The sequence below is a fragment of the Nilaparvata lugens genome, chromosome X (assembly GCF_014356525.2).
Source record: "Nilaparvata lugens isolate BPH chromosome X, ASM1435652v1, whole genome shotgun sequence".
Taxonomy (NCBI): Eukaryota; Metazoa; Arthropoda; class Insecta; order Hemiptera; family Delphacidae; genus Nilaparvata; species Nilaparvata lugens.
In genome coordinates, this window is record NC_052518.1 from 73,190,971 (window position 1) to 73,217,339 (window position 26,369).

Consider the following 26,369-nt stretch of genomic DNA (forward strand, 5'->3'; position numbering starts at 1 on the left):
TTAAACTCTGCATTAATGAACAATAAAAAAGAGCAAAAACTCACCAAATTTATTCCAATCTTGACTACTTGCCCTTCGAAGCCTTTACTGGGTGTTTTGGTCAGGTTCAGGGTGGGACGAAATCTGGGAATAGACAGGTTATTGCTTACGGGCTGCCTTCTCGTTGATTCTGCATTCAACTTGCAGGTTATACACTGTGCTTTGAACAAAGCTCAAACTGGATTCTTTATAAATTCAAATCTGATTCAAATTAATTCAATTCAATACTATTTACGCTGTTATATTCATAATTCACACACACGACACTCAAACAATTTACAAGAAATTTCTGATCGAAAATTACATGACAGACAAACACAAATTTGTTCTTGCAAAAGAATGGGCTGACAAGACAAGACAGACAAGACTTACAAAAACATCCACAATGCCAAAGCAGCAGGACGGTCTGCGCCGGCACAAACACAAGCCTGCTATTGGCAGAACTACAGTCTGGAATTCTGGCGCTACAATTTGAGTTCTCTGGCCAGAACATACCCCCGCCTCTGAAAAACTATTTTTCAGCCAAGTTACAAAACTGAAAAAACCAAGAAAAGGAAAAATCCAGACATGCCAAAAAGTACAAAACACCAACACCAAAAAACAGCACAAAAGAAAAAATGCAACAATCACAACAACTATTAAGTTGGGAGTGGATATAATTTTGTTACTAGGTCGAATATGGAAACACCGATTACACTTAAAGACACAAATACGAATAATAGAGCGAGCAGACAGTATCCAGATTTTCTGTCTGATCAAGGACAACAATAATGAAGGTCCAGCATGACAATTCTTCTTGTGATGATAATCAATTAACATCGATACGAAAGCGTCGGATTTTGGTAAGATCATATGATGACAAGTCTCAAATTCAAGTCCAGCATGAGACAAACAACCGCCGACGCGAATCACACCTTTATCAATGAATGGAGACAGGCAACATAGGCGCATAGAACAATCTTATCCCTTCTCTAATTGCACAAATTCAGATGAAAAATGTATCTTCTGTACCACTTTATATAGATACCTCTCAGCAACATCGAAATCTGATTCTTCTGATTGGGGTAAGATTCGTAAGAATTTGAGAACAAGAATTACAATTCTCAAAAGGCGACCATAATCCGAACAACGACCAATCAATAAATATATTGCATTGCTGTTAAAATCAGGAGATTTTGTGACTGTCAACACTGACGGTTTTTCCATTTGAGTTCGGACGGGCCAATCGCATTTGTCCTCTGCTATCCATGATGGACCTGAGAGCCACAATGGAAAGTTCACAAGCTCAACTGGTGATAAACCTCTAGACAAACAGTCAGCGGGATTTTCAATTCCAGCAACTGCATCCACCCCTGTATACAAGAATCCTGTATTTTTGCGACGCGATTACCAACAAAAGTTTGCCATTTCGCGGATGGAGCATTAATCTAACACAAGGTGACTGTAGAATCAGAGAGTGCGACAATACGAGACACATGACAACGTTCACTAATAATAGTGACTACTGAATTCATGAGTTCTGCCAACAAGAGTGCCGCACACAACTCCAAACGAGGTATTGAAACAACTTTAGATGGTGCTACCTTGGACTTTGAACACAATAATACAACTCTTGGCTCCTCACTCTCATTCTGCGACTTCACATAGATAACTGCACCAAAACCAGACAATGAAGCGTCACAAAAACCAATCAAACTGATGTGAGAATCCTGAAACAAACCAACGTGACTTGGAACAGCAAATTTCAACAATAGAGGCAACTCCTTTTGACAATTCTCCCAAAGAGTGCATATAGACTCAGGCGGCTTCTCATCCCAATCCACTCATAATTTCCACAGTTTCTGGACAAGACACTTTAGAAATAAAGTAAACGGTGACAAGAGACCAAGTGGATCATAGATACGAGCCATCACTGACAGAATAGAATGCTTAGTAGCGATGACCTCACCACTCTTGACTGAAAACTGAAACAGATCAGTACTAGGTTGCCAATTCAATCCCAAGATAGCCAAGGAGTTGTCTGCTTCGAAATCCTTGTACGAAAACGATTTTTCTTCCTCCGAGAATTTCTCCAACATTGATGGTGAATTTGAAGTCCACTTTGTGAGCGAGAAACCTCCTCCCTCAAACAGCTGCTTGGACTGACGATACAGATCCGCGGCCTCTGACTCTGTGGCGATAGATGTGACTAAGTCGTCCATGAACATGTCTCCTGGTATTCTCGCCTTGGCTGCTGGAAAACGATTTCCATCCTCCTCTACAAGCTGGTGGACAGTGCGAAGCGCCAAATATGGAGAGCTTGAAACACCAAAAACAACACAATTGAGCTGATAAATTTCGATTGGATCCTCCGGCGAAAATCTCCACAATACACACTGATAACGACGGCAGGAATCCTCCACTAATATCTGTTGATACATTTGTTTAATGTCGGCAGTTAGTGCGATTGGGAACAAACGAAAATTAACTAACAAAACAAAAATGTCAGTCTGCAATTTGGGACCAGCATGAAGAACCTGGTTCAATGACAAACCAGATGATGTTCTGGAACCAGCATCAAATACAATTCGGATGGGCGTGGTAGTACTGCTTGCTTTCACAATGGCATGATGCGGTATGTAGTAACCACCTCGGTCTGTCTGATCTGCTACAAACGACATGTGACCCTGATGTAGGAAATCGATCAATATTTCATGATATGAAATACGAATATTGCTGTCAAGCTCTAGTCGTCTCTCCAAAGTCAGCAGTCTGCGTTCGGCGACAGCATACGAATCTCCCAAGCTGCTGGGCGGCTCCGCAAATGACAAGGCAACAACAAAACGACCAGAATTCACACGATGTACAGACTTCCGAAAATTTACCTCACACTCCAACTCTTCCGGTTTCAGTTGACAGCTTGGTGCAGGGCACGATTCCAACTCCCAAAAACGTTCCACAAAACTATCCAACGATGGACTACTAACGAATGGACTACAGATGGCTGTAAAACAATTCGACACATTTGTTGTTGAAGTGAGAATCGGCGCTCTCCCCATCAGAATGTGACCAAAGACACTATTAACAGTCATCAATTCGTGCATTCACCTGTACTAGGACTCCCACGTAGCAAGTGAGGAACTAACTCCGCACCAATGATGCCATCTATTCTACTAGGAAGGTAGAATTTGTCGTCAGCCAGTGTGAGATTTTCAAGATGATGAAGTTTGGATCTGTCGATTTCACAAGAAGGCAACTTGTCGATGATTTTACCACTGTGGCATCCATCGAAAACTTGACGGTAGGATCCAACTTCGACTGAATCAACACACAAGTACGACCTCGAACTTCACTAGTACCACCACCGAATCCACGAACAACGGTTTTCATGGGCTGGAATGGTAGTCTCAAACGCCGACACAATTTGGCTGTAACAAAATGACACTGACTCCCGGTGTCAACCAAGAAACGAACATCACAAAGCTGATCATTACAATCTCGAACATGTGCAGTGACGGTCGACAACACAATGGTCGAATTTTCTACATCGTTGGATGTAGAACAACAACTAATAGGTGATGTGCCACCTGCCTTGGAGTTCGACGAGGACGCAACACCTTCATTGGAACTTTATCTGGAAAAGTGCAATAAAGAATGATGAGATTCTCGACATTGAGCACACTGAGTTTTACTACGACAATTTCTACTCAAATGATCCACATCAAGACAACGAAAACAACAAAACTTTCCTTTAATCAAACAATAACGATCCCAAGGAGTCATTTTCAAGAAACTTGCACAATCTACTAACCGATGACCCGGTTTTGAGCACTTCAGACCATTGGGATTTTTACTAGATGCATCGTTAGATGAATCATTAGATTGAACCACAAACACCTTTGATTTATTATCCTTTTTGTGCTTCATATTAAAAGATTCAATCTGTTTCTCATCAGAAGGAAGAGTCTTAATTTGCTTTTCAATGAATTTGACATAATCGGTATAAGTTGGCATAGCCTTGTCACGGACGGCCGATTCAAAATTTCTACGAGAACTTGGATCCAGCAATCTCAAGCCATGATAGAGGAATATCGATTCTGACAAATCAGTGAGTCGCAATCTCTTCAATGCATTGATTGAACTGCAAAACCCATCCAAAATCGCAATACAACCTGCCTTTGATTCTGATTTTATTGGACGAAATTCAAAAATTTGTTTGAAATAGGCATCGACTTGCGCCCACTTGCGCCCGTGGATCGTTATAGTGGGTCAATAATGCCTGCAAAATATTTGATAATTGTTAGCCAATGGTGGCAAATGACGACAAATATTTGCTGCTTGTCCAGTAAGTCTACTTACAAGATATTGGACCTTCTGCTGATCGTTCAAATTCTTGTTGTCATGTACCAATGCCTTAAATAGTTCATAAAACACCGACCATTGAGTCTGGTTCCCATCAAATTTCGGAAGGTCGATTTTAGGCAGTACTGACTCGATCACGACCGGCTGTGAACTAGCTGCTGTAGCTGCCGAAGATTGAGCAATAGCGACAGTCGCCTCTTTCTGTTTGAGAGTATTAGCCACTACTTCAATATACTGGAACAGATCTAGGTGTGAGTCGTTGAATGCTACAACATGATCTTTATTCAACTCAAGTTCCAACTCATTAACCACTAATTTTCTTTTTTCATAATCCGAAATGGTCTGAGACACCCGAGGATACAAGATTGAAAATTGCTCAGCAACTTTTGGATCAGAGACATTTTTAGACAGGTCATAAATTCTTTATAATCTGGCATACAATTGTTCCAGTTTAGCGCGATGCACCCTGATTTGTTTCTGTAATTTTTCCTCCATCTTGAACTCATACACAAAACAATTCAGCCCAGACAATACAAACAACAGACAATAAAACAAGAATGAGTTCAAAACTAGATGAAAGGAAGAATCACGAGTAGTAAGTTATCAAAGTTAAACTTTGATTATCAATTCACAAGATAAGTTATTGCTGAAAACAAAACTATATGATTAGATAATGTTCTTCCAACAACTCACAAACAAACGATAACTTGTTGAATTGAACAAACAAAATCATGCTGGTGATTAACCTTCACTAACATGTATAAAAAATGGACAATACAAAATTCTAACAAACAAACAAATTCCTGAAAAAGAGCACAATGAGCCAAATTTATTCCAATCTTGACTACTTGCCCTTCGAAGCCTTTACTGGGTGTTTTGGTCAGGTTCAGGGTGGGACGAAATCTGGGAATAGACAGGTTATTGCTTACGGGCTGCCTTCTCGCGTTCAACTTGCAGGTTATACACTGTGCTTTGAACAAAGCTCAAACTGGATTCTTTATAAATTCAAATCTGATTCAAATTAATTCAATTCAATACTATTTACACTGTTATATTCATAATTCACACACACGACACTCAAACAATTCACAAGAAATTTCTGATCGAAAATTACATGACAGACAAACACAAATTTGTTCTTGCAAAAGAATGGGCCGACAAGACAAGACAGACAAGACTTACAAAAACATCCACAATGCCAAAGCAGCAGGACAGTCTGCGCCGGCACAAACACAAGCCTGCTATTGGCAGAACTACAGTCTGGAATTCTGGCGCTACAATTTGAGTTCTCTGGCCAGAACATACCCCCGCCTCTGAAAAACTATTTTTCAGCCAAGTTACAAAACTGAAAAAAACCAAGAAAAGGAAAAATCCAGACATGCCAAAAAGTACAAAACACCAACACCAAAAAACAGCACAAAAGAAAAAATGCAACAATCACAACAACTATTAAGTTGGGAGTGGATATAATTTTGTTACTAGGTCGAATATGGAAACACCGATTACACTTAAAGACACAAATACGAATAATAGAGCGAGCAGACAGTATCCAGATTTTCTGTCTGATCAAGGACAACAATAATGAAGGTCCAGCATGACAATTCTTCTTGTGATGATAATCAATTAACATCGATACGAAAGCGTCGGATTTTGGTAAGATCATATGATGACAAGTCTCAAATTCAAGTCCAGCATGAGACAAACAACCGCCGACGCGAATCACACCTTTATCAATGAATGGAGACAGGCAACGTAGGCGCATAGAACAATCTTATCCCTTCTCTAATTGCACAAATTCAGATGAAAAATGTATCTTCTGTACCACTTTATATAGATACCTCTCAGCAACATCGAAATCTGATTCTTCTGATTGGGGTAAGATTCGTAAGAATTTGAGAACAAGAATTACAATTCTCAAAAGGCGACCATAATCCGAACAACGACCAATCAATAAATATATTGCATTGCTGTTAAAATCAGGAGATTTTGTGACTGTCAACACTGACGGTTTTTCCATTTGAGTTCGGACGGGCCAATCGCATTTGTCCTCTGCTATCCATGATGGACCTGAGAGCCACAATGGAAAGTTCACAAGCTCAACTGGTGATAAACCTCTAGACAAACAGTCAGCGGGATTTTCAATTCCAGCAACTGCATCCACCCCTGTATACAAGAATCCTGTATTTTTGCGACGCGATTACCAACAAAAGTTTGCCATTTCGCGGATGGAGCATTAATCTAACACAAGGTGACTGTAGAATCAGAGAGTGCGACAATACGAGACACATGACAACGTTCACTAATAATAGTGACTACTGAATTCATGAGTTCTGCCAACAAGAGTGCCGCACACAACTCCAAACGAGGTATTGAAACAACTTTAGATGGTGCTACCTTGGACTTTGAACACAATAATACAACTCTTGGCTCCTCACTCTCATTCTGCGACTTCACATAGATAACTGCACCAAAACCAGACAATGAAGCGTCACAAAAACCAATCAAACTGATGTGAGAATCCTGAAACAAACCAACGTGACTTGGAACAGCAAATTTCAACAATAGAGGCAACTCCTTTTGACAATTCTCCCAAAGAGTGCATATAGACTCAGGCGGCTTCTCATCCCAATCCACTCATAATTTCCACAGTTTCTGGACAAGACACTTTAGAAATAAAGTAAACGGTGACAAGAGACCAAGTGGATCATAGATACGAGCCATCACTGACAGAATAGAATGCTTAGTAGCGATGACCTCACCACTCTTGACTGAAAACTGAAACAGATCAGTACTAGGTTGCCAATTCAATCCCAAGATAGCCAAGGAGTTGTCTGCTTCGAAATCCTTGTACGAAAACGATTTTTCTTCCTCCGAGAATTTCTCCAACATTGATGGTGAATTTGAAGTCCACTTTGTGAGCGAGAAACCTCCTCCCTCAAACAGCTGCTTGGACTGTAGATCAGTACTAGATCAGTACTAGGTTGACAATTCAATCCCAAGATAGCCAAGGAGTTGTCTGCTTCGAAATCCTTGTACGAAAACGATTTCTCTTCCTCCGAGAATTTCTCCAACATTGATGGTGAATTTGAAGTCCACTTTGTGAGCGAGAAACCTCCTCCCTCAAACAGCTGCTTGGACTGACGATACAGCTCCGCGGCCTCTGACTCTGTGGCGACAGATGTGACTAAGTCGTCCATGAACATGTCTCCTGGTATTCTCGCCTTGGCTGCTGGAAAACGATTTCCATCCTCCTCTACAAGCTGGTGGACGGTGCGAAGCGCCAAATATGGAGAGCTTGAAACACCAAAAACAACACAATTGAGCTGATAAATTTCGATTGGATCCTCCGGCGAAAATCTCCACAATACACACTGATAACGACGGCAGGAATCCTCCACTAATATCTGTTGATACATTTGTTTAATGTCGGCAGTTAGTGCGATTGGGAACAAACGAAAATTAACTAACAAAACAAAAATGTCAGTCTGCAATTTGGGACCAGCATGAAGAACCTGGTTCAATGACAAACCAGATGATGTTCTGGAACCAGCATCAAATACAATTCGGATGGGCGTGGTAGTACTGCTTGCTTTCACGATGGCATGATGCGGTATGTAGTAACCACCTCGGTCTGTCTGATCTGCTACAAACGACATGTGACCCTGACGTAGGAAATCGATCAATATTTCATGATATGAAATACGAATATTGCTGTCAAGCTCTAGTCGTCTCTCCAAAGTCAGCAGTCTGCGTTCGGCGACAGCATACGAATCTCCCAAGCTGCTGGGCGGCTCCGCAAATGACAAGGCAACAACAAAACGACCAGAATTCACACGATGTACAGACTTCCGAAAATTTACCTCACACTCCAACTCTTCCGGTTTCAGTTGACAGCTTGGTGCAGGGCACGATTCCAACTCCCAAAAACGTTCCACAAAACTATCCAACGATGGACTACTAACGAATGGACTACAGATGGCTGTAAAACAATTCGACACATTTGTTGTTGAAGAGAGAATCGGCGCTCTCCCCATCAGAATGTGACCAAAGACACTATCAACAGTCATCAATTCGTGCGATTCACCTGTACTAGGACTCCCACGTAGCAAGTGAGGAACTAACTCCGCACCAATGATGCCATCTATTCTACTAGGAAGGTAGAATTAGTCGTCAGCCAGTGTGAGATTTTCAAGATGATGAAGTTTGGATCTGTCGATTTCACAAGAAGGCAACTTGTCGATGATTTTACCACTGTGGCATCCATCGAAAACTTGACGGTAGGATCCAACTTCGACTGAATCAACACACAAGTACGACCTCGAACTTCACTAGTACCACCACCGAATCCACGAACAACGGTTTTCATGGGCTGGAATGGTAGTCTCAAACGCCGACACAATTTGGCTGTAACAAAATGACACTGACTCCCGGTGTCAACCAAGAAACGAACATCACAAAGCTGATCATTACAATCTCGAACATGTGCAGTGACGGTCGACAACACAATGGTCGAATTTTCTACATCGTTGGATGTAGAACAACAACTAATAGGTGATGTGCCACCTGCCTTGGAGTTCGACGAGGACGCAACACCTTCATTGGAACTTTATCTGGAAAAGTGCAATAAAGAATGATGAGATTCTCGACATTGAGCACACTGAGTTTTACTACGACAATTTCTACTCAAATGATCCACATCAAGACAACGAAAACAACAAAACTTTCCTTTAATCAAACAATAACGATCCCAAGGAGTCATTTTTAAGAAACTTGCACAATCTACTAACCGATGACCCGGTTTTGAGCACTTCAGACCATTGGGATTTTTACTAGATGCATCGTTAGATGAATCATTAGATTGAACCACAAACACCTTTGATTTATTATCCTTTTTGTGCTTCATATTAAAAGATTCAATCTGTTTCTCATCAGAAGGAAGAGTCTTAATTTGCTTTTCAATGAATTTGACATAATCGGTATAAGTTGGCATAGCCTTGTCACGGACGGCCGATTCAAAATTTCTACGAGAACTTGGATCCAGCAATCTCAAGCCATGATAGAGGAATATCGATTCTGACAAATCAGTGAGTCGCAATCTCTTCAATGCATTGATTGAACTGCAAAACCCATCCAAAATCGCAATACAACCTGCCTTTGATTCAGATTTTATTGGACGAAATTCAAAAATTTGTTTGAAATAGGCATCAACTTGCGCCCACTTGCGCCCGTGGATCGTTATAGTGGGTCAATAATGCCTGCAAAATTATTTGATAATTGTTAGCCAATGGTGGCAAATGATGACAATATACTACTTCAATATACTGGAACAGATCTAGGTGTGAGTCGTTGAATGCTACAACATGATCTTTATTCAACTCAAGTTCCAACTCATTAACCACTAATTTTCTCTTTTCATAATCCGAAATGGTCTGAGACACCCGAGGATACAAGATTGAAAATTGCTCAGCAACTTTTGGATCAGAGACATTTTTAGACAGGTCATAAATTCTTTATAATCTGGCATACAATTGTTCCAGTTTAGCGCGATGCACCCTGATTTGTTTCTGTAATTTTTCCACCATCTTGAACTCACACACAAAACAATTCAGCCCAGACAATACAAACAACAGACAATAAAACAAGAATGAGTTCAAAACTAGATGAAAGGAAGAATCACGAGTAGTAAGTTAATTCTGCATTCGTTGATTCTGCATTCAACTTGCAGGTTATACACTGTGCTTTGAGCAAAGCTCAAACTGGATTCTTTATAAATTCAAATCTGATTCAAATTAATTCAATTCAATACTATTTACGCTGTTATATTCATAATTCACACACACAACACTCAAACAATTTACAAGAAATTTCTGATCGAAAATTACATGACAGACAAACACAAATTTGTTCTTGCAAAAGAACGGGCCGACAAGACAGACAAGACTTACAAAAACATCCACAATTCCAAAGCAGCAGGACGGTCTGCGCCGGCGCAAACACAAGCCTGCTATTGGCAGAACTACAGTCTGGCATTCTGGCACTACAATTCGAGTTCTCTGGCCAGAACAATTATTGTTATTCATGGCGCTTAGTTGTGTATATGTGAGCTTCATTAAAACTCACACAACATGCCACCTGTCAATTACATATATTTTTACATACAGGACTGGTTTTATTCAATACATTTTCCAATATATTAATTTTCTTAAAACCTATACATCTAAACTACCAGACAAGGACCTCATTCCCTCTTCAACACTATAGGGACAACTCTTTAATAGTATATAATTTATTTTATTTTTGAATACTTCCAAATTAGTCTCCGTTTTCAAATCATTTTTCAAAGAGTTATATATTTTTATGCCTGAATATAATGCTCCCTTCTCATAGGCGGTAAGTCTGTGCTTGAGCAAATAAAGATTGTTGTTACGCTGAGGAAACCTGTGAATGGGATGGTTGTCAGCAATTATCTCACTATTTCTTTTCATGTACATTAAAATGTCTACCGTATATAAAGCCGGAAGGGTTAAAAGGTTGAGTCTGCGAAATATGGGCCTGCAAGAGTATTTCCTCCCAGAGTGAGTTAAATTCCTGATCACTCTTTTTTGGATTCTAAAAATGTTTAATGCGCCTTTCAATTAATAGCAAATGAATAAGATTATATAGGATTATTCACCTCGATAACACTGACTAGGACCATACAAAGTGGAGGAGGAAAGCAGGAATACTCGTCCTCATATTCTCCATCAGGACTGTCCGCTCCTCGCCGCCCCTTGACCCCCGCTCTCCTGCGCGGTCCGGCACTGCGCACGGGCACTGTGTAGTGGATGTACTGCGACAGAAGGTGATTGAAATGGGCTCTCCCTTCATCCGTCTCCAACTGAAAAACAATTCAATTGACAAATTCGGTTAATGCATCTCAAACATCTCAATTCTCAAATTATTCACAATCTTATTCAAAAATTAAAATTTTATTGAGCCAGATCAACCCACAACACGTTCATAAGTAGATTATAATTATAAGTGAATGAAAATTGATAAAAATTGATGGTTGAGAAAAATGATAACATAACAGAGAAAGACATAGATTACAATACAGTCATGCAAGTTTATAAACCATGAGGCACATTGTGGAGTAGCGCCCTAGAAAAGGCTACAAGAATTCAAATTTCACTTATTGCCCAAGACATATTATAATAAGATATTGTACAGGCACTGTCAATATACATGAAAATCACACAACTTAGCATTGAAAATAAAAAAGTCACATCATTCTAAACTGTCCAACCTAATGCTAAAATACTGTTCTAAACTATAAAAACATTTCTTCAATAGCAACTTTTTAATTTTCTGTTCGTATTCCTTCTCAGGTAATTCAATAAACTACGGCTACATCCCATACCCTCCTTGATCTAATAGTAGTCTCTAATCCCAAGTTGGTAAGAACTCATGGACAGATCCCAGCTCCCGGACTTTCTGGACATGATCTAATATATTGCGTGTACACCATTAATCCCCCCAAAATGAAGCCAAAAATAATCAAGTATTAAGACTACAAAAATATAGATAGTACGGCATTATTCCAAGAGTCAATTCACATGTCCTGGGAAGGAATTTACTACACTAATAATATCAATAACATCCTTTTAATAATAGTCAATAATCTACAATATCTCTTCAATAAATATGTTCCCTTAAGGAAAAGACGAGTCACCAGGACCCCAGCTCCATGGATTACTCAGGATATTAAACAATCAATGAAAGAACGAGATAGACTATGTACACTGGCCAGACGAACACACAATACAAATACTTTTGACGAATTCAAAGTAAAAAGAAATAGATGTAAACAGTTAATTAGAAATTCCAAAAGTCAATATTTCAAAAATTTGTTAAACTCTAATAGATCAATGGCTTCTAAATGGCGCGCTTTAAAGTCTCTCGGGCAGGCAAGGATAAGTACAAGTTGGTGGTCAGACATACAGTTGAAGAATTGAATTGTCACTTCTCTCAGGTTCCGGTGAGTTTGGATTTGGCCTATGAGTATTCCAATAATTATGAGGTTTCACGGTGTGATGATGAGTTTCACTTGGCAGCAGTAACGCAGATGGATGTCATTAGATCAATCTGTGATATTAAGAGTAATGCTGCCGGCGCCGATGCACTTCCAGTGAGATTCATCAAACTAATTCTGCCTCTTATTTCTACGTTCATCACACATTTATACAATACTTCATTTATGACCTCCAGCTTCCCATCTGCATTCAAATTTTCCATTATCATTCCATTCAACAAAGTTCCTGATCTCACTTCTCCTTCTGATTATCGGCCGGTCGGCATACTGTCTGTCTTGTCTAAGGGTCAGGAGAGGCTTGCTCATAAGCAAATGAGCGGCTATATTACTCGGAAAGGAATCATTAGCGAACTGGATTCCGAGGAGGACACAGTACCACATCAGCTTTGCTCTGTGTCTCAAGTTAAGTAAACGGAACATGTGACATCCTTTTTAAAAAGATTTATTCAAGAAACAAACCGGCATAGTGACTGCCCAAAATACAGAAATGAGACAAAGAATCTTAATTACTAGAGCTTATATACTATTCTAAGTGCTGTATCAGCTACTATACGATAACAATGGGTATAACTTCACCCTTCCCAAGTTTGGAGCTGTCCTCAGCGACCAAAAACTGATAAGACCCAAAATACAAAAACTGGTTAAAACAATATAACATGATACTCAACTAAGTTATCAATACTTACTAATACAAAAGTTTAAGAACAATTTTTCAAGTAGGAGTTTCGGTTGGGAGGTACGGTCCGCCTAAGTTACAAGCTATTTGTTTCTTATCAGGAATATTTCGATTACAACATTTCAATGAGATTTTACTTTTGTAATATATTACTACAATTATTATCAACAGCACAAAAATTCCAATTGGGATAAGAATATAGGTAAGAAGTAGGTAATTGCTTTCAGCTGTAAAATCCTCTATAATGTCTAGTGGTTCTATATTTAGATTAGCTTTATGGATCAAGTCGAAAGATAAATTTGTATATAGTGTTTTCGCAGGCTGTTCTGAGGGTAAGGATACAATGCTTTCCCAATAAACGTATGGTTCTAAAAAATTAAACAGCTTTTCTGATTCTTCAAGGTTTAATAATTGAGTCTTCCTTGGATAAATTGTAATGTTTTGATTTTGTTTACTTATAGTGCAAGTGGTAATATTGAACATTAAATATTTATTTATGACTTGAATGTATCTTATAAAAGTTTGAGCCTCACTTATAACTAAACATTTACAATTATGAAGGTCCTTATCGTCTAAAAGTTGACTTATACACTTATTAACTATTCTAGACATATTCTTACAATAATAATTATTTCTTATTAGTACACAATCTCCTGCAAACAATGAGTTATGAATGACGGATGTTCAACAATTGTTCGCAATTCATTTCCTTTTACGACTGGATAAGATAGGAGGAAAAATGTCTCATAGGCATGAGAATACAAAGGCAATTGTATCATTACGTAATGAAATCATCTTTCACATGACAATGTGCAGACTCTAGCTGCCACAAAATTTCGGGTTCATCAGAAATGAGAGACAATTTAGCCGAATGAATTAATAAAGACAATTCGTTTCTAGACAGAATACTTGAATGGATTATGTTAAGTCGACAAAATTCTGAGCTGACCATAATATCGTCTATCTTATTTTTTATGAGAGTCAGTGTGTTGAATAAGAAAGAATGTTGTTGAGTTAGCTCTATTGAAGCGAATTGAGTGGTGATTGAATTAAAATAATTTTTTAGTTTGACATTGTTGGCATGAATGACATCAATCCCATTGTTAAATTTGTGTACCAAGTTTCTATTGATTGACAATTGATTTTCGACATTATGCTCTAAATGATATTCGTTTGCTTGCACTTTCTCTAAAATTTTGTCATATTTCGCTTTGTCGTCAGCGTCCATATTTCCTGTAATCCAGCTAATTGCGGAACCAAGTCCGTTTATGAGACCTCTCTTAATTCTAAGATTATTTATATGAATATGATCAAATTTCAACTTAATATCCTCTAAATACAAACGTAAGATATTACAACGATTCTTATCACTATCCTTAGCTCTTAAAAGGTTCACAGAGTCTTCAATATGTTTTAGTTGAACATGTAGTCGTGTAATGTTTATGTTGTGCATGTATGTGTATGTGCCATTTATAATGAAGGAGTTGTGTACTCAAACTGGTGTAATGCCAGAAGATTTGGTCAAGTCGGTTACTTTATAGGACATTGCTGGGGCCAGCAGCAGGAGAGTGAGGAGCATCTTGTTCTCAAACAAATTTATTATTTTTCTTTTCAAATATTTTCCGTGGTCGTTTCATCCTATTAGGATGGATTTTGAATGGTCGTTTTTGAATTGCTCTAGGATTTGTAGCAACATTTTGTTGTTTATCATATTCTACTTGGAAGAATTTTGGCTTGTTCAGTTTCCCTATTCTTATTCAATAATTCTGTCCTAGTTTGTTTTTCCATCTCCAACTTATCTTTTACCAATTTATGTATAAGCTGTAACCTATCGTGATACTCTTTGGTACGCTCTTCAGTGATAAGCTGTTCTGTAGTGTCATTCAGAAAAGAATTCTCAGAGATGCCGAATGTTATTTCCATTGGTGTCATTTTAAAGGTGGAATTGAGTGTGTTATTGAACGCAATCACGGCCGTTTTCATGTTGGTTTCAGTGCTATTATTTCTATTTTGAAGTTGGATAGAATTTAAAAGTTCAATTAGAGTGGAGTGAGTTCGTTCAATTAACCCTTGCGAGTCTGGATGACCAGGGGTAACATAATAAGGTTCGACTTCATAAAGTTTTAGAAAATCACGTAGACTAGCGTTGTCAAATTCTCTGCCGTTGTCCATCTGTACGATCTTGGGGGTTGGATAGAGAGAAAAATAGTCGAAGAGATGGTCTTTTACCTCGATTTGATTAAGACTCGTGAGGGGGTAGACTACGAGTCGTTTGGAGAAACAGTCGATGATTGATAAAAATTTACGTTTGTCATACTGAAAGGCATCAAGTTGCAGTTTTTCAAAGGGCTTTGTAGGAGTAGGGGATACTTTGTATTCTGCACGAATGGGGTGACGTTCGTATTTAGTCTTCAAACATATTGGGCATTTTTTTATGAAGTTAGTAATATCACGCATCATTGAAGGCCAATAGTACCGTCGTCGAATGTGTGAGTAACTCCCTGAAATTCCTCTATGATAGGTTTCTCCAGTATGATAATTGGAAACTACTTATTTTTGTCATATTAACTTTTCAATACCGCTTAATCTTTACTGAGGTGAAACTTTCCTTAATGACTTTAGCAAAGTTGTTAAACATTGATTCGTACTGATTACTCAATAAACCATCTTTTGAACAATATACACCATACGTGGTATTTGGTTTCAGGTATCCTAAACAAAATTTGTTTATGTGTTCGAAATCTAAGGGGTCTTGAAAACAGAGAAGGAGTCTGTTCTTATCAAAAATTTTCTGAAGGGTAGGTGTTTTGTTTCCGCGTTCAATAAGTATCTGATTATGTTCAACGTTCAATATTTTATCGTCGTCTACTATCTGAATTTGTTCATTTGAACTGTCTGCTAAATGAATTGTCACAAGGCTGTCGGTGTCATTATGAATTGGTAAAGCATTGTCGTCAATCTCTTTAGTTAGTTGATGAGTATCGGTATGATCGGCATTGTCTTCACGAAGAATATGAATATGAATATGAATATGAATATGAATATGAATATGAATATGAATTTATTACCAAATACAAAAAATATTTTTACAAACAAAATATTCATTAAATTACAATAGTTTTTGGCGTGACTGGAAGAAGAAGCCTTGAGCTCCAGCCACGAGTTCTAAAAATAAGAAATACATTTTTTAACTAATAACAGCAGTACAAATGATACAATTCTGTTGATATATGGTAAATAATCTATGGATGTTGAATTTTATCAATAGTCAAGTACTTGATAAACAAAATATAGATACACAGAAAAATAATATAAAAATTGTCAAGTTCTAATAATTTTTATACAATTAATATTACCAAAAATTTTTGATTTAGCCAACTCAATTCTCAATTTTAAAATAATAGTTCTGTTTTACCCAAGATCTTATTAATCTCAATTTGGTTTTTGTTATTTTATCCTTAATAAAGTCTTCCGGAATTTTATTTATTAGTTTATTACTCTGATATTCAAATTGGTGTTTACTAGATGTTAATGAAGTAAAGTTAATATTGAAAGCATTTACTACAGTTGGCCGTATATTATAAGGGATTGTGCGACGGGTAAATTGATGTGTATTTTTATTAATAAAAATAATTAAATTTGTCACATAAGTTTGACGTAACGTTGGTAGATCTATCTCTTCAAATATTAATCTGCTGGGATAGAGTCTGGGTCTTCCAAGCGCAGCTCTAATAATATGCTTTTGTATTATAAAAAGTTTTTTAAAATGAGTGTCATACGCTGCTCCCCATACTTCTATATTATAATGGAAAAGTGAATGAGCATAAGCGTAGTAAATCGTTCTCAAAATATTCAAGTCTTTTAATTGGTTAATTCTGTAAAAAATTGTTATTAAATATTTCAGTTTGAAGCATAGATTCTGAATGTGAACGTCCCATTTAATATGCTGATCCACAGAAACACCTAAATATTTGATTGATTTAACTCTTTCTATTGTTGGACAAGTGCAGTTAACAGTGATGTTGTTATGACAGTGTATTATCAGCTCAAGCTCATCAGGAGGCTGACCACTTATGTTAGGGGAAAAAGATATGTATTTAGTTTTACTCGCATTTAGAGTTAAAATATGGCTGTTCAACCACGATTTAACTATTTCAAGACCACGATTAGCAGAGTTAAATGTTTCATTCCATGTTAAGCCTGAGAAGATTAGAGCAGTGTCATCGGCAAATGATAGTGTGACACCATTAGGAATATCAATTTTCAATAAGTCATTGACATAAATCAAAAAAAGTAGCGGCGATAGAACAGTTCCTTGTGGAAGTCCAAACTCTTTTATATTTTGAATGTCAGTTTTATCATTTATTGTTAAAATTTGGATTCGATCTGTCAAATAGCTTGCAAATATATCTTTTGTTGTTCCTCTTATTCCACAACACTCTAGCTTATGAAAAAGGATAGAATGTGGTATAGAATCAAAGGCCTTTGCCAAGTCCAAAAATATAGCAAGTGTTTTTCTATTACTATCAAAACTTTTATTTATTAAATTTGTCAAGTGTAAGACAGCATCTTTGGTGGATTTACCTTCTTGAAAACCATACTGGTTACTCGAAATGAAATTGTTTTTTCTAAGAAAGTCCATCAATCTAACTTTTATAATTTTTTCCATAATTTTTGATAAATTGGTTAATAAGCTAATAGGTCTATAGTTTTGAGGATTTGCAAGGTCCTTGGATTTAGGTATTGGTTTAATTAAAGCTATCTTGAATTTCTTTGGAAAATATCCTAATAAAAAACACCTATTAAAAATGATTTCCAGAGGGGAAACAATGAATTTTGAGATTTTTTTTAAACATATTCCACTAATGTTATCCACACCCGGAGACGAGTTTGGTTTCAGCTCATGTATAAATTTATTTATTTCCGCAGTATCGGTTGGTTTTAGGAAGAAGCTATTCAAATGTCTCCAGGAGGTAGACTCTGGGATTTCAATTCGATTATTCTGTATCAAATTATTAGCATAAGACTGGCCAACTGTTGCAAAGTGCTTATTTAATACATTAGCTTCAATTTTGGGTTGAAAATCCCTATTTTTATTGTTTGTAATCTCCTTTATGCATTCCCATGTCTTCTTCATATTACCCTTATAAAATTGAAATTTTTCGTTGTAGTATTCTATTTTTGCATTTTTTATCACGTTGTTCAGAGTGTTTCTGTACCGTTTATATTCCTCCTTTAATCCATTATTGAATGGTTGCTTATTCAACTCTCTATGCATCTTGTCCCTTTTTCTAATAGAATTAATAATGCCTTGACTAATCCATTGTTTTAAGGGTCTCCTTTTATGTGGTATTTTAAAAGTTTTTGAATTTTTTCTTATGTGGTCCGTCAGAGTATTTACAAAATTATTAACCAAATTATCAATGTTCTCTGAATTATTATCAAGTATATTATCCCATCTTTCATTCTCTAAGCATCGATAAAGATTCTCATAGTCGATTTTCATTCTAGTATTAGTAAATTCATTACTTTCAGGTTTTATTCTGCTATTATTTGTATGCATGGTTGTGATAAAGTGGTCGGTAATATTTGATTCGATTATAGTTGCTAATATATTATCAGGATTTATATTATTATTTTTGAGAAAAATATGGTCTATACATGTTTTTGTATTATATTGAACTCTTGTTGGTTTATTAATATAAGATTTGAATCCATTCAGATGAACAGCGCTTAAGTATTCGTTAGTGAGATGACTGTTTTCTAATAGATTCAAGTTCATATCGCCTACAATCAAAAATGTGCTTCCATTATTGGTATTTTGCAGAAGCAAGTCAAAACTGTTAATAAAGTGAGTAATGTTCAGAGAAGGTGAGCGGTAAACAGATATCAGAGTATATTTCTTATCTTCAATTGTGAATGCGATTGAGAGAGAGTTGGCATTATCTATTTCCAGTTCTATTCTATCGAAATCTATGTCATTGTGGATGAATATACATATACCATCACTCTTAGTATACTTATTCTTTTTATAAATAGTTCGGTATCCCTCTATTAGAAAATGACACTGACAGTCTTCAGTTATCCATGTTTCGGATAAAACTATTACATTAAATCTTGTTTCACATTGATTCAAATAACATAAAAATTGATCAAAGTTTTTATTGATGCTTCTTATATTCATATGTAATAAGTTGACTAGATTCTCTGAACTATTGTTTAAATAATAATTAGGTTTGAAAGTAGCAATATCGTGTACTACAAATGTATCATAGATGCCAAAATCGATTGTATCTTCAAAATTAAATGGCATTTTTTTTATGAATAAAAATTAAGAAAAAAGGAAGATAAATAAAGAAAAAAAAACTAGCTAAAAAGTCGAGTTTGAGCCTGCAAACCCCAGAAAACAACTAAATAAGTTCACTTCTCAATAAGTATTAAATGATGTCCAAAACCTCAATTCAAACAATTCTAAATTATTCCAAGTCTAAATTAAACAAACATATTCCGAATGAAAAAAGAAACATAAACAAAGAAAAATAAAACCACCGTATGAGATCCACTACACCCTGAATCAATAATCTTCAATTGACTATTAAAAAAAAAAAATAAATAAATAAAACTTAGTTTCAGAATAATAGTGTAATATAAAAAGAAAAGTATTACAGATTATATAATGTGACAGTACGCACTCTTGGAATACAAAAAATCTAAGTATAGGTATAAAAGAAAATAGAAAAGACAGAGACAAAATATTTAGATTTCCATCGTAAAGTCCGTGATATTTTGATTTTTGCATTACTCAAAAGGTTCGAGATCTTCATCCTTGACTATTCTCTTAGCTGGCGAATCTTGTGTTTGACGCACGAGAATTTTCCCATCCTTGACCCATACAAACTTTAATTTGCCCCCCCTCTTCAGAAATTTTGCCTTTCCTAGCAAGAGCTTATTTGCGGTTGTTAGGTGTTCATTTATATAAATGTTTCCACGAGGTAGGCCAGCGTTCAAGTCCGTGGTTACTAAATTTCTTTTTACTTTAGCTGCCAGCAACCAATTTAATTTGGTTCTCCTTGTCGTGAATTTACAAATAATTGGTTGGATCTTACCTTTCGGAGTAGGAACCCGATGAGCAATAGATATATCATCGTCCTTAAACGGAACGTTGATGACCGCTGCAATGCACTTTATAATCTCGTACACATTTTCACCTTTCGTAGTCGGAATGCCAGCTATTTCCAAATTGTCAATTCGAGATCTTTGTTGCAGTTCTCTAATTTCCCTGTGACACTCATGGTTTACCAGCTTCAAACGTTCGCATTCTTTTTTTAGATTAACATTATCAGTTTGTAGGCTTTTCATGGATTCCTTGATTTCATTCACAGAGGATGTAAGGGCGGACAGTTTTTCACTAAATACTGCAAACCGTTCATTGATGAATTCTTTCAAGGAGTCAACTAAACATTCTTGATTTTTCTCCTGAACAGTATCACTATTATCACTAATTGAGGTGATACATTGATCACACTTCCACGAATTCTTGAGTTTCACATTCTTGTCAAGCTTACGAAAGTTTTTTAGTGATTTTATACGCGTACACCTTGGATGGTATTTATTTTCACATACGGTACACTCAATACATTCCTTCAAGTCGATTACAGTTTCACATTCGCTGCACTTGTTTGCCATAATTCACTGAATTATACTGAAACTATATAACTGAATTATAATTATTCAACTATACGTAGAATATTAAAAAAAATATATACGGTTTCTAGGTTGGGCTTTGACGACCTTAATTATTGTTGTTAACCGGAGTCTACACGAACGGCTATCGAGCTGAACCGATTATCGGCATTGGAGATAAAGACATCCGTTCATTACGGCTGCTCGAGAAGAACTCGATAGTCATATATAGTCATTCATATCGAAAACAGAGCTACCGGTACCACAATCATTATTTTCCATATCATGGGGCTCAGAAGTATTAGCATCGTGATTATTGAATCGAGTTAAAGCATTCGCGATGTCATCAAAATAACCATTAGGATCATCTATCGGTGGTGGGTCATCGTTACTATTCAACTGAATCAAATCGTCTATGTTTACGTCGTCAAAGCCATGAAAGGGTAGGTCTTCGTTGCCGAAGCCTAAAAAGTCATTATCATCGTTGTCCATTAAATTGATGAGCTGCAAGGGTATGCGGGATAGTGCATCTGCCACGTGATTGGTTTTCCCCTGCACGTAATTAATCTCAAAGTCGAATTCATCTAAAAGTAACTTCCATCTGAGTAGTTTTGAATTAGGTTCTTTTATGTTTCTAAGCCATTGTAAAGGTTTGTGGTCTGTTTGAATCAAAAATTTTCGTCCGTATAGATATGGTCTGAAATGTTTGCATACCCATACAATAGCAAGTAGCCCTTTTTCTATAGTCGATAAGTTAACCTCGCTCTTATTAAGTGTTCGTGATGCATAGGCTATTGGGAGATCATTACCATCAAACTTCTGGGACAACATACCTCCGATGGCAAAGTTGCTCGCGTCTGTGGTGACAAGAAACTGTTTCAAGAAGTCAGGTAATTGTAGGATGGGGCTGTTTTGTAACATTAGTTTCAAAGTTTCAAAAGCCTCCCTGTAGTCCTTGCTATTGGGATTGATCTTTACATCTTTTCTCAAAGCAGCAGTGAGTGGTTTAGCTATTTTAGCATAGTTTCGAATCATTTTGCGATAGTAACCGGTCAGTCCAAGAAATTGATTGATTTCTTTGGCGGTCTTAGGGATTGGAAAGTTTTTTATGGCTTCAACTTTAGAGGGGTTAGGCATCACACCTTTTTCCGAAATGATGTGCCCTAAATACAACAACTCACGCTTGAAAAACTCAGTCTTATCAAGTTGAATTTTCAAATTGTGTTCTTTTAGTTTCATAAATGCCGATTTCAAATGCTTTAAATGTTCTTCAAGGCTATCAGAGAAAATTATGATATCATCCATGTATACCAGTACATTGGTCATTCTTGAAAAAAATGATGTCCATGGCCCTCTGAAACGTAGGGGGTGCATTCTTTAACCCAAACGGCATGCGTAAAAACTGGTAATGTCCGTGCTCTGTTGAGAAAGCTGTCTTAGGTACGGATTGCGGGTCCATTTGGATTTGATGAAAACCGGAGGCCAGATCAATGGCTGAAAAGTATGTAGCCCTGCCTATTTTGCCAAACAGATCTTCAATGTTGGGTAGGGGGAATTTATCATCAATAGTTTTATCATTCAATTTACGGTAATCTAGAACGATACGGATTTTCCGCTTGCCTGATGCGTCAGGTTTTTTGGGAACCACCCAAATAGGGCTGTTGTATGGCGAATTGGAGTGTTGGATAATTTTGTTTTATAGTAGTTTGTCGATTTCAAGTTCAATGTCTTCCCTATAAATCTGTGGGTATCTGTAGTTCTTTGTGTAGACGGGAAGATCGTCTTTCGTATTGATTGTATGTTTTAGCAAATTTGTACTACTCAAGGGATCATTTTCTCGTTTTATTATTTCAGGGAACTGCTGAACTAGGCTAATTATTTAAAGTTTTTCTTCCTCGTTCATGTGACTTGTTCGTAATAGAGTTGGTATATCTTGAATTATATCTGCCAAGTTTTCAAGACAATTGGTCGTGAATTGTTTTGGCTCTATAATTTCTTCTATATCTTCTACATTCATGGGCTCCGGATAGATAGTCAGAAGCTCATTTGAAAAAACAACACATTTACATTTATTATCAGTGATTTCTACAATACCTTCTTCAACCGTATATACATCTGTATTAACTTCTTTAATTAATCCTGTTGTTACATTTGGGGCTGACTTAACCGGGATTGAGATCACGTTGTAGCCTGGTTGTAATGTAACACTGTTATTATCTAGCAAAAACAACAATTCTTTCATTTCATCCTTATATTCAAGTTTATCATTAGCAAAGTTTACATTCATCTTAAACGCACGTAAAGTTTCATTTCCAAGAAGTATGTCATACTTAGTGGAGAAATCAAATATATACATCTTTATTCTATGGGGTTGTGAAAATACATTTTCAGTGTTGAAAAAAATATATTCGTTTCCTTTACTTTCTCCATTAGGAGTTTTTACAATGAAGTCTTCCTTGTATCGAGTGATCTCAGGAGAGACCAATGATGGATGCATATAGTTTTTAGCAGATCCTGTGTCTACTAGCCATTTTCTTTTCTTTTGATCGAGAAAGTAAGGAAGAGATTTGTTTAAGATGTTCAAGTCGAGTCGCTTGGGGGGTCCTCCGAAAACTGGGGGCCTGACCCTAAAAAATGGTTGGTGAGTTTGTTGAGTGATTCAGTCAAAGTGTTTATTTGACATTGCATAGCTTCAATCGGGTTCTGATTGTAGCTATCTTCTGGTTCTTCCTCTAAGTAGTTTATTTCATATGGTAATCTGTAAGTTTTCAATTTTTGTACAGGGTCTGTTCTTTGAGTACGCATAGACACTGTGTTTGACGAACTTACTTTTGTGTTAGGTTTGAAAGTACTATTTTGCTGCTGAAAGCTTTGTTGTGGAAAACGTTGTTGTTGGAAGTTTGGACGATAGTTTTGTTTTTGGAAGCTTTGATTTGAAAAATTTTGTTGAAAGTTTTGGGGGAAGTTAGTTTGTTGAACATTGTGTGGTGAAAATTGTTGTCTACTTTGGAAGGGTCTGTGTTTTTTTTTCTTAAGAATTGTCGTGTGACCATTGTTTTTGAAAGTTTTGTTCGTAATTAGGATTTCTAAATGTTGTTGTGTTGTTGGAAAGTTTCCTACCATCTACCCTGTTCATTGTTTCAATAGTGGTTTTGTAGCGTAGTTGCTGTAATACAATACTACAATCGTTTATTAACTTATTTCTAGCATCATCTAGGTCTTGTACTTCTTGTACTTGCAAATGTGACCCTAATGTTGGGTAAACTCCATGCACAAAAGTATTTACAAGTGTAGCATTCAGTTGACAAATCGAATTTTCTAATAGTTAACCTGTAACACCATCTAGCTTATACTTAGTGATTACATTTGTACGTTTTTCATTCAGTCTGTTCAAAAATTCAATAGGATGTTCCCTTTGATAGGATTTCATCACAGTCAACTCAGCAATGAGTTCAGGTACAGATCAGTTATCAGCAAAATTTTGTTTCAGTGATTTTATCAAGTCTTTTATTGAAGAACAACTGTTATTGAATGCTACTGCCTCGGCTGGTCCTTCAAGTTTGCACATAGCAGCTTTGAAAAGAATCCAGTGATTACATTCTTTTTCTTGAATGTTTTCAGCACAGTAGCCGATAGAAAGGTCTTCGCAAGTAGATATGAATTGATGTAACTTGTAAGAAGTACCATCGTAATGAGGTATGTATCTCAAGAGTTCATGTGGAATAGGTTAAGTGATTGTTCCCATTTTTGAAATATCTGAAGTTGAAGATAAGCCTGGATGCAGTTTTGAGGGTTTGATTAAGTTCTTTTGTTTGGAACTCACAACTGGTTTGGAGAGCGTACTTGGATCGTCCTGGTCCTCGTCCGTGGATGAATCCGTGTCGCTTGGTTCTCTGTTGGTCAGGGGCCGCCATGTGTTGTTTCTCTCTGCCAGGATGGAAGGCTGTGCACTTGGTTCCAGAGTGATGAGGGTAGGTCGCGAAAAAAAGTTAATTGAACTTTACCGAAACGTCTGCGGTCCCGTTTGTTCGGGCGCCAGTTAAGTAAACGGAACACATGACACCCTTTTTAAAAAGATTTATTGTTGAAACAAACCGGCATAGTGACTGCCCAAAATACAGACAAAGAATCTTAATTACTAGAGCTTATATACTATTCTAAGTGCTGTATCAACTACTATACGATAACAATGGGTATAACTTCAGACGACATTCGAATGGCCATGGATAGGAGACAGTCTAGACTGATGGTGTTGATTGACTTGAGCAAGGCATTCGGTTGTATCTATCACCCGCTGTTTTTGAAAAAAACTGAAAAATTATGGTTTTTTGAGAGTGTGGTTTTTTATGTGTGGCATGGGTGAGGTCATACCTTCTTGACAGACAGCAGTGTGTTTGATTGGACAGCACGTCTCAATGGAGGGTGGTCAACAGGGGGGTACCTCAGGGTTCAGTTTTGGGACCACTACTGTTTAGTTTGTATATAAATGACGTAACTGACCGACTCAGACACTCCAGATTTCATCTCTATGCAGACGACCTACAGATTTATAGACATTTCAAGACTGATAACTTTGGTGTAGCAGTTATGAATGAGGACCGGACTGCTGTCTCACTCTGGACAGCAAAGCATGGATTGAAAAGTAATAAATAAAAATCCAAAACAATCGTTATAGGTAATAGAAGACTTTTGAACCAACTTGACTTTAACCATGGATCTTTCATCGAAATTTCAACTCATATAGACTGGATTATAGTGAAAACATTACAAACTTAGGACTTACATTTAACAGACACCTACACTGGACTGAACAAGTGACAAAGACTTGCAACAGGGTCTTTGCAGGCATTCACTCACTGAAGAGAATTGGAGCTTTTATCCCCTTTTCCGCATTTCCATTATGGAGATGTGGTCATACAGGACATGACAGTGACTCTTTCTGAAAGATTGCAAAGGGCTCACATAAATAAGCCCTTACATCACTCAGATGGGTATTTTGAAGCTTCGAGACAGCAGAATTTATCATGTGCTGATGCTCCTCCACAAGGTTATGGCAACTGGGTCTCCTCTCTACTTGAGTCAGAAATTTCAATTCCTTGCAGGAATCAACAGAAGGGATACGAGGCATGGCGCAAACCTGTTGAGCATTCCCATCCATCGCACTGTGACATATAATAGGTCGTTCTGTGTGACTGCTTGCAGACTGTGGAATACCTTACCCGCATCTTTGAGGAGTGTGGAGAGGTGGACACTGTTCGGCGCGGAGGTCTTGGCGTGGCTGAGGGAGGGTGATCGGGGCATAGGATGAGGAGGTGTGTGTGCGTGGTTTGTTTGCGTGTGTGAAAGGTGTGTGTTTGCGTGAAATTTTATTGTTTCTTGCTTGAAAAACTTTCTAACTTTTTTTCAGTCTAAAATATATTCTACTAAATTAAATGAAATTGTTTTTTTCTCTCAATTATTGATTTATACTTTTTTATCATCATATTACTTATTATTCTATTTAAGAGATTATTTCCTTATGTTGTGATGTAGATGCATTAGACTTGTATAGGAGGGTTA

The 26,369-nt window shown here is 37.1% G+C and overlaps 1 protein-coding gene across 3 annotated transcripts in view; it reads right to left on the reverse strand.

Moving 5' to 3' along the window:
- The window catches only part of LOC111060715 (rhomboid-related protein 2), a 177,026-nt gene that overhangs the window by 71,006 nt on the left and 79,651 nt on the right, over positions 1-26,369 (reverse strand). For all 3 annotated transcript variants that reach the window (XM_039441593.1, XM_039441594.1, XM_039441592.1), the window contains one exon: positions 11,054-11,257. In XM_039441593.1, coding sequence (XP_039297527.1) covers positions 11,054-11,257 — 204 coding nt within the window. The remainder of the gene's footprint in view (positions 1-11,053; positions 11,258-26,369) is intronic.